Here is a 10714-nt window from a genome sequence, read left to right as displayed (position 1 = left end):
TTTTCATTATTTCATTTCGTTAGTTTTGTAGTTTCTGTATGTATAGGTTTTCCTTCATTAAAATATATCATGAATCATCATCACGCTGCATTTTGGTCCGACTCTCCTTCGACGGAAGAAAGCCGTAACACTTTCCCCCACCTCCTTTGGCTTTGGTTTGTGGATCGGAAAATGGTTAACCACATGAGAGAAAGAAAAACCCGATCCTCTTTCTGAAATTCTAGGCGAGATTATGATAATAGTAATCTACCCACGGTTATGAACCACACGCTACATGAGTTGTATTGTATGTCCTCCCTAAAAACCTACAATCAATATTTCATAATACGCCTGGTCGAGTATTGCACTGATGAAAGAATATAATATCCCTTGGTGCAACAAAAAAAAGCCTGAATCGTTGCAGTTCTTTGCCTCCAGCACCAGCCAGACCTCATTTTTGTAGATCAAAATTGTTGTGAGGCGTAGAAATGAAGGGTCCTGTAAATGTAGCAAGACACACATGGTGTGAGATCCTTCTATAAAAGTACACACATGGTGTGAGATCCTTCTATAAAAGTACACACATCATTCTTTGAGAACTTGTTCTCAACTAACCTGGTTAAATAAAGGTGAAATAAATTCTTTATTTAGATACATTGTCATAGGTCAAATTGATAGGGAATCTATGTTTAAAGGGTGTAGCTTTGACTCTTTCCTTTCCTACTTCTCTACATATTAGGGGATGCAGTACTGACACGGTACAGAAGTGGAGTTGGACACAGACATAGTAGACAGACCATGCCCAGAACAGTGTACAGCACAGGCCAATCCCTGATGAGGGAACCCTCACATTGGCCAATAGCAGCCGTTTCCTAATCAGGGACAGCAGAAAGACCTGCCCTCTTTTGAAACGTTCCGGCCAATTAGGTAGTCAGGCAGAGACAGATTGTAGGATGACGCAAGGCCGGTAGGCACAGAGCTCGATTTATGATAATTCAATTGTTGTGAGAGTGGTTAAGTCAGATAACAGTTTTGTGTTCCTACAACTCACAAAATCCTGTCAAGCTATTTCTTGTTGAAATATTTGTCATTATCATGGCCCCCGAGCACCATAGCCTGAAGTAGAATTTTGTTTTCCAAATTTGATTGTCATTTGGATTTTTTTTCCCTAAAGGTGATGAACTGTCACATCATCTTGGGCTACAAAGTAATATACATAGACACACCTTGATGTATATATACCATGTTTACTGAGGACACCATAGTGAGTTGTCACTTGGGGATGAAATCAACTGTACTATGTGTAAAACAAGGAACAAACACCAGAGAGGAAAAGAGAGATCGAGAGAGAAAAGGAGAGATAGAGACATGAAACGTGGGGTTGTGTGAAACATTACGACATCAGACAGCCACTGGAACACAACAACAACAACAACACACACAGAGACGAGTATTAGGAAAAATGGTTTAATATCGGAGACAGAAGCAAGTAACTGCATCACACAAGAACATACGTTTACAAAAATAATTCTGACTGCTTCAACTACACAGTTAGTTCACAGGGGAGAAACCAGAAAAATCTAAACATTTAAAAGCAAAAACCTCGAATTAAGCATCTTTTTATTAAACTAATACATTAATCCACTGAAGGTGACTAAATATTTATATTCCTAATTGTCTTATCATGTAGACGTCACAATACAGAAGTTAAATGAAACTTACCGTTTTTTTTTTGTATAGACAAACGGCTATAACTATTTATAAGCCAAAAAGAAATCAACACTCGCCTAACTCCTCTTTGCGAAAAGAACAACACTGAAGTACGGAAAAATAAGAAGTGAATTAATTAAAGAAACCAAGCCAAAGTTCTTCTAGAAAATCGTATATTAAAAGACAACGTTCTTGATGCCAGCTATAAATCATACTCGGGAACCAGTCAACAAAGGTCAGGCCACATCATGAGGCCAGACAGGTTTGTTTTTCTAATAGTTTTTTTGTTTCCTTTAATCTCCAGTATAAAAAGTTTCACTGGTACAAAATGCATAAGTACAATCATTTGTAGAAATAGGAAAGCCTGCATTTTTTGTACTTTTTCAATCCCATCCAATGACAGATTTCGAAGTGTTGTCAAACAAACATACAATACGCTTACAGAATCCACTGAAATGCATTGACTTTGGCTTCTCTCAAGACAATACTTAAAACTATTGAAATCCTTTAGAATCAAACAAAATGATATTAATCTACAGACAACAAGCTCTTTACGGCACAGAAAGAGAGAAAACAAACATTACCCCCCAAAACTAGACATAATAAGCCAAAATGCAAAGAAACTACAAGTTGTTTTTTTCCTTTAAAATGTCATTGTTTGATATAGCACTTTAGATAATAATAAATAAAGAAAGAGAACAGAGAACGGAACAGTGACAAGATTGAAAGATTACAACAAGCATCGGTGATGACAGCCCCTGAGATGTGAGGCACTCAACAGACACTCCTGTCTAACGGTCTGTCTGCGGAGGACACTCTTGTGCTTTTTCAGAAACATCTAACAGACTGCAACTTCAATCAGACTACACTGTGACAACCCGTGGTGTGTGTGTGTGTGTGTGTGTGTGTGTGTATGTGTGTGTGTGAGCGAGCGAGCGATTTGGGAATTGGGGGATGCTTAAGTTCTGTAAAAACACACACATCTCCCAAAGTATAAGTAGTTGGCTAAGGGATGAACCCGAAAACAAACAGAAAAACCCAAGCCTCTACGCCTGCAACCCATTATGCTGCACCGTGAGTTGATGTAACTCTGTTGTCTGTTTAAGTTACCTAATGTATTTAGAGTGCAAAGATGTTCCTCACAGAGAGGATTCCTGAAGGGTCTGAGGCCTAATAGGGCAGCTGTCTTATAAGGAGACTACAATCAGCTCACGTTCATGACAAAATGATCTATTAACACTGACATATGTGGAGTATGACATATTGGCAATCCTGATTACTTTTATGCAGGTAGTTAGAGCGGTTTGTATGGCATTACTCATGCTTACTGCTTTAGGAAATGTCAATTTGATATGCTATGGACTCAACTGAAGTTTGGCATTGACTTGGTCATTTGACATGGTAAAGGTTCTGCCTCTTGGCCGAGACGGTTGTTTTGCTGTCTAAGAACTGAACAAGATCGCTACCCTTTCATCTCATTTTATTTCCCCGGTCTGCACTTTACAAACCCTCCTCCATTTGGCTCGGTATTTCAAATAAACCTTGTTATTCCGTAAAAAGACGATGGAACAGATAACAGTAACTTATTTTCCCTTGGTTGTCAGTTTGAGAGCCACACTTAAAGAAGAAGGTGGCCATTTTGCCTCTCTACTCTGCATTGTGGGACAAAATGGTGACACGCTTACCCAGAGTTGGAGAAGCTGGAGGTACAGTACAATACAGTACACATAGACTTGGCAAACACCACCTACTTACATACAGATTTTAGATCCGATTAGACAAGTCTTTCGATACAGCACTCCCTGGTTAAGGCGACTGGTGAGTTTTTGTATAAAATAGTGCTGCGTTTTGCAGACCGTAAACTAGGTTTCCAGGGAAGGGAATCGGGGCAGTTTTACAGAATACTGAGACTGAAGGACAGACAGCACTGTGTCATGTAAACGGATTGACTATGAGAATCTTGACGTAATACTTTGGCATCTCAACACTGTTTTGGCCAGTTACACTACATTACACAACATTTACAACAGGGCAAACATATTTCTGTAATAATGGTGTAATTACCAATACTGGTACATGTCCATAAGAAACTGTCAACTGAAGAAACAACAAAACCAAACAGCTGAAAATCATTCTGTACTATCAACGTTGTTTTGTCTGGGTCTGGGGAGGGTTTGAGGCTTGTGTGGGAAAGTCTTGCCCTCAACTTACCTTATGAAAGCAGCGCATTCATGTTGTTTGAGGTGACACATACATGACCAGCAAATAATGATGCCCCTTCCCAGTCTGTGGCAACTTCAAGGTTATAATGAGAGAGACAAAGCTTAAAATAAGGCTTGACATTTGTCAAATCGAAAGGAAGAAGCGAGAGTGTTTGGCGAGAATGTGTGTTCATGTGAGTGTTCATGTAAAGGCTTGTGATAAGGCTTTGAAGAATGCTCTGTATAATGGCTCATGTGAGAACTGTCTGTGTGAGTGACGTGTTGATAGAGAGAGCGTGTGAACAGCAATGTAAAGACTGGTGGGCAGGAACATGGAAACTGGACTGTAGAGGCTCTCACACTCAGGGGCTCTCAATCACAACAACAAAGTAAAGTCAACTGTGAGGTCTGCTTGAGTGTGTGTACGTGCGAGTGGGTGTGTGTGTGTATATATATATATATATAATATATATGACACATGGGCACTTTTTACATCTTTACAAAAAAAAAGCAAAACATAAACAGTTTCAGGCAACAAGACCACAGAATAGCAAGTTAACAAACTCTTTTTTAAATCTATATTTTTACATATGAGGGATCCATACAAAACACTTAATAAAATACCCATGTTATCAAATCATTTCACAAGAAATACACTGACCGCTATAGACAGGATGTACCTTCAGGTTTTGGCACTAAACTCCACCGACCTTGTCTTTTTTTCTTTATAAGAAAAGAAAATGACATTATAATGAACAACAAAACACATCTAAATATTGTTTCCCACGATAGAAATAAAATGATATTAACATTGATGCTTCACAAGCCGACATGTTATATATATATATTTATATATTCATATATATATTTATTTTTTAGGAATTTTATATAGCTAATTACCCAACAAGAAATTTTGCAAATTGGGACTGCTTAAAAAAAGAAGACAAAATGAACAATTATAATAGTATTCATATGAAAGGCTTTGTCTATTGTTCAAGTTAACAGATTTTTTTTTAGTCTTCTCTTTAAAAACATGAGACACTTAAGACCGTTAGACTTGTAATGAAACCAAAACTAAACTCACAAGAAGCACCAACGTTAACGCGGGTTACAGGCATTTTCCTCTTTTTTTTTCGCTCTATAATTTAAACAGTAGAAAATATAGGTCATTTCTTTATCATGTGCATTTAAACCACGGATTGTCTATCTGTGAGTCAGTTCAGCAAAAGGTGACACGTAGGTAGCATTTCTCCCCCCAAACAGGGCAAGTCTTTTTTTTGTTGACATTTCTGTAATACCTTAAACTACTCTAGAAAAAAGTGGTTCTATATATACTTTAATGAGAAACAGAGCCACTTAAAATGGCCTTATCAAAAAACTTTACACTGCCTGAAAAATGTAAAAACAATTACAGAGCTCTGAGAGAGTCTAATATTGATCAGACAGTTTTTATTCAGAACTGTTTGGAAGTAGTCTATTTTTCATGGACACCGACAGTGTCTGCTTCTGGCCTCATATTGCCAGTGGAGCCAGAAACAAGACAGCATGCCAATCCCTGTGCTGAACTTTCAAGTTTACTTTAAATGAAAAAAGGAACAAAATACTAAACCCAAAATAAAAGAAGGAAACTAAACATAACTAAATAAACCTAATGGAAATAATTTTGCCACAGGGTTGTTCTGTTTTTAAAAAGAAACGTTTTGTTTTTGTCTGTAAGAGTTCAGTCTTTTTGTATGAATGATGCTATACTTCTTCACATTGATTCGCTCCCCCCTCCCCCTCCCCCTCCTCCCCCTCCTTCATGCACAATGTACCCCATTTACCCCACCTCCCCAAAATTGAACAAAATGAGGTCACATGCAAAAAAAGTCCAAAACGGTCACGCTAAGTTCAAAAGGTCAGTAGGCGGAGACCAGGTTATGATCAGGTGAGCGCAGAAAAGACATCAGAAAACAATGACGGGACGATGAGACTTTTTGTATTTTTTTGGTTTTTGGACGCCACGCCACAGAGACATGCTAGGCAAACGATGAGCTAACAGGCATGGAGATGGGTTCTATAGGAAGAAAACAGGGGAGAGGAGAGAGTTACACACAGGACAGAGAGCCAGGGCACCACATTACTACAGCATTAAAATCAGGGGAACAACACACAACAAAACAACAATGTAAACCACCAGGTCATAAGGTCAACACCACAATTTTTTATCTCTCGCTATTTCTTTTTTTAAATTTTTTTTTTTTTACAAAAATGATTTACAATTTGGATTAATACTAACAGACACACATTTACTGTACAAACACATTATCACACACTCATACACAGAGCAGCCAAAGTTATATCCATCAGTACCACATGCTCCTAGAGAGCAAGGAGGATGGATTGTCATTTGGGAGAAACTGTTGAAAAGTTTTTGTACAGTACAAACGAACGAAACATAACGAAACAAACACGTGAACAAAAAAACGAAACGCAAGGAAAGGTTGAAATTTGACAGGTGAAGTACCGATACTGATGGGGAGAGAGAGAGAAAGAGCTGATCACAGACAGATGTGATGCACAGACAGAGAGAGGTGTATGACAGTGAAGGGAGCAGAGGCAGAGCGAGGTGTGAACGTGTCTCTGTTCTAGAGAATTCTACAGTTCCGAATTTCAGAAGACCACTCAACAAGGTTCTATTCTAACGGATTCGGTTCTTTATAGGATTCCAATAACTTAACGATAGGCAATAAATAAAATCCTTTTTTTCTGAGGCAGTAAGAATTTTGTATAAAAATAGAACTGCTTTTTTTACAAATAAAATGTACAGGCCTGTGGCTTTCGCTACTTTGAATTAATGTTTTTATCTCTCAAGAAACATCAAGTATTTTCAGTTAACTTCCCACCCATACCTTTTTTAATCTTATAGCCTTCATCAGATTCTGGATCTTACTTTGAAAATGTTCTACACAATATCCCTTTCAACAAAGACCAATGTGATCTGACCCAGAAAATCGTAGTTTGCTAACATTGTTTTAGTGTGAAATAAACATTCTCCACATTAAGAAATGACTGGAGTCATGATAATGATGAAATAGAGGAGTATATGAGATGCTGTCGTTGACTGACTAACAGGTGAGAGGCCACTAAGTTTTGTTTTTTAACCCTTTGTTCCCTGGTGTCTGTCAGCAGGCATCAGGGGTCAGAGAAGCAGCGGTGGTTGGCCCGGAAACCAACACCAGGAGGTCAAGGGTCATGTGCATATCGGTGCGTGGTGTGTCAGAAATGAACCCTTTATCTCAGCATTTTATCAGGCCTCAGGTTCACAAAGAGAACAAACAAAACCATATAGCTTGTTTTTTTTCTTACTCTGTTTTTCGAGTAATGAAATTCTTCTGATAACAGTATATAAATAATCACGTAGAAAATTAAATATGTTTTACAACTGAAAAAGCTACCGATGATAGCTACTTTTTTTTAAAGTGGTACAAAATAAAGGTGGTAATGGAAGCATTCATGTGAAAGATCATACAAAAAAAAAATCATAATAGTAATAATAAATAATACTGCTGAACAAAAAAGCTAAAAATAAAAAAAACTAAAGGAGAAAGTAGTGTCTCCCTCTGGTGGTCAAATGTTGTCTCCCCCCTCCCTCCACTTCCCTCCCCCAGTCCCTGTGTAGAGGTCGTGGCTCGTATGGGGACTTACCCTAGCAGTGGTAACATGGGAGCAGATAGGCCCTAGTGCTAAGATCAGTATGGTTTGCTGTCGTTCTTGGAGCGCTTGAGCTGCACCTTCAGCCTCTTCATGCCGATCTGGAAGCCATTCATGGCCTGGATGGCTGCCTGCGCCGACACGGGATTGTCATAGCTGACGAAGCCTGGGAGACAGAGAAGGAAATGGACCGGGTACAAGAGAAGAGAGAGGGAGAGCGAGTTAGAGAGAGAGAGGGTGCCCAAAAGGATGTAGGAGACGTAGAAGAAACTCAAATGATTGAAAAGGAATACAACATGTAATTCATACACAGGTGTATGTGTGTGTTGGTGCGTTTGTGCTGATGTACCGAAGCACTTGCTCAGGTTTGTCTGTTTGTCAATGAAGACTTTGGCAGAGACCACATTTCCAAAAGGCATGAACATCTGCAGGATGTCCTGGTCCCCAAACTCCTGGGGCAGGTGGTAGATGAACAGGTTGGCACCTTCAGGCCCTAACAGGAGAGAGACACGGGACAGTAGTGGGTAAGGGTTAAACCCAGAGACATACAGAGTGAAGAGATTATAGAGAGTTAATGCATACGTCTTTATCCCACTATGCTCTCCCCTCTACCCTCAGTGCCCAACCTGTTTCTGGCTACCCGTGGTTAGTATCGTTGTTGCATTAGTAATCTCACTAGAAAGCTTCTTGTGCCAGTTCGACTATTGCAGTTGGTTCTGGCTGTATTGGGAGTGCATACCTCTCTCCCAACACTCCACCGCTTGATTCCTTCACTTCCCCCTCAACTCTCCAGAACCCCCTCCACCCTCCTGTCTCTTCCCTCCCCCTGTCCCTTCCCTCCACCCCCTGGCTCCACCCCACGCCCACTGACCCTCTTTCTGGCTGCCGGCGGCACCTTGCTGCTGCAGCAGGGACTGGCTGTAGAGGGTGGGCAGGGCTGCGGCTGCATACTGCTGGATCCCTGAGTAGGCCTGTGTGAGCGCGTCCATGGTGCCCGCCGTGCCGTTGGTCAGCCCCGCGCCGCCCAGGCCTCCGTTCAGGGCTGCCATACCTGAGAGCATGTGAGCAACTTTACATAAAACCCAACAGTACAAAAAGAAGAGTGCACTTACTCATTATACATACAGTACACTCATTATACATACAGTACACACTCATTATACATACAGTACACACTCATTATACATACAGTACACTCATTATACATACAGTACACTCATTATACATACAGTACACACTCATTATACATACAGTACACACATTATACATACAGTACACACATTATACATACAGTACACACATTATACATACAGTACACTCATTTTACATACAGTACACACTCATTATACATACAGTACACACTCATTATACATACAGTACACACATTATACATACAGTACACACATTATACATACAGTACACTAATTATACATACAGTACACACTCATTATACATACAGTACACACTCATTATACATACAGTACACACACATTATACATACAGTACACACTCATTATACATACACTACACACATTATACATACAGTACACACACATTATACATACAGTACACTCATTATACATACAGTACACACTCATTATACATACAGTACACACATGCATACAGTACACTCATTATACATACAGTACACTCATTATACATACACTACACACATACATTATACGTACACTAGACACATTATACATACAGTACACACTCATTATACATACAGTACACACACATTATACATACAGTACACTCATTATACATACAGTACACACACATTATACATACAGTACACACTCATTATACATACAGTACACACTCATTATACATACAGTACACACTCATTATACATACACTACACACACACATTATACGTACACTAGACACATTATACATACAGTACACACTCATTATACATACACTACACACACATTATACATACACTACACACATTATACATACAGTACACACACATTATACATACAGTACACACACATTATACATACACTACACACACATTATACATACACTACACACATTATACATACAGTACACACACATTATACATACAGTACACACACATTATACATGCAGTACACACACATTATACATGCAGTACACACATTATACATACACTACACACATTATACATACAGTACACTCATTATACATACACTACACACACATTATACAAACACTACACACATTATACATGCAGTACACACACATTATACATGCAGTATACACTCATTATACATACAGTACACACTCATTATACATACAGTACACACTTATTATACATACACTACACACATTACACACACACACACACACACACACACACACACACACACACACACACACACACACACACACACTACATACATATACAGTGGGGAGAACAAGTATTTGATACACTGCCGATTTTGCAGGTTTTCCTACTTACAAAGCACGTAGAGGTCTAATTTTTATCATAGGTACACTTCAACTGTGAGAGACGGAATCTAAAACAAAAATCCAGAAAATCACATTGTATGATTTTAAGGAATTAATTTGCATGACGTAAGTCATGCAATAAAAGCAGAACTTAATATTTGGTACAATTACAGAGATCATACGTTTCCTGTAATTCTTGACCAGGTTTGCACACACTGCAGCAGGGGTTTGGCCCACTCCTCCATACAGACCTTCTCCAGATCCTTCAGGTTTCGGGGCTGTCGCTGGGCAATACGGACTTTCAGCTCCCTCCTAAGATTTTCTATTGGGTTCATTTTTGGAGACTGGCTAGGCCACTCCAGGACCTTGAGATGCTTCTTACGGAGCCACTCCTTAGTTGCCCTGGCTGTGTGTTTCGGGTCGTTGTCATGCTGGAAGACCCAGCCACGACCCATCTTCAATGCTCTTACTGAGGGAAGGAGGTTGTTGGCCAAGATCTCGCGATACATGGCCCCATCCATCCTCCCCTCAATACGGTGCAGTCGTCCTGTCCCCTTTGCAGAAAAGCATCCTGAAAGAATGACGTTTCCACCTCCATGCTTCAAGGTTGGGATGGTGTTCTTGGGGTTGTACTCATCCTTCTTCTTCCTCCAAACACGGCGAGTGGAGTTTAGACCAAAAATCTCTAT

The 10714-nt window shown here is 39.6% G+C and overlaps 1 protein-coding gene across 20 annotated transcripts in view; it reads right to left on the bottom strand.

Annotated features, from left to right (window-relative positions):
- Window positions 1–1430: 1430 nt before the first annotated feature.
- Window positions 1431–10714, bottom strand: part of LOC112235803 (CUGBP Elav-like family member 2) — a 225892-nt gene continuing 216608 nt past the window's right edge. For 19 of the 20 annotated variants that reach the window (XM_042300281.1, XM_042300277.1, XM_042300278.1 and 16 more), the window contains 4 exons: window positions 8455–8634; window positions 7933–8076; window positions 7578–7749; window positions 1431–5946 (listed from right to left, as the gene is read on the bottom strand). In XM_042300281.1, the coding sequence (XP_042156215.1) occupies window positions 7622–7749; window positions 7933–8076; window positions 8455–8634 (452 nt within the window). In that variant the 3' untranslated portion in view covers window positions 1431–5946; window positions 7578–7621. The remainder of the gene's footprint in view (window positions 5947–7577; window positions 7750–7932; window positions 8077–8454; window positions 8635–10714) is intronic. The other variant, XM_042300279.1, reaches the window with a different exon arrangement.

This window comes from Oncorhynchus tshawytscha, linkage group LG17, assembly GCF_018296145.1.
Source record: "Oncorhynchus tshawytscha isolate Ot180627B linkage group LG17, Otsh_v2.0, whole genome shotgun sequence".
In the NCBI taxonomy this organism is placed as follows: domain Eukaryota; kingdom Metazoa; phylum Chordata; class Actinopteri; order Salmoniformes; family Salmonidae; genus Oncorhynchus; species Oncorhynchus tshawytscha.
Note: the sequence above shows the minus strand (reverse complement) of the source record. Positions and strands in the feature narration are given on the sequence as shown.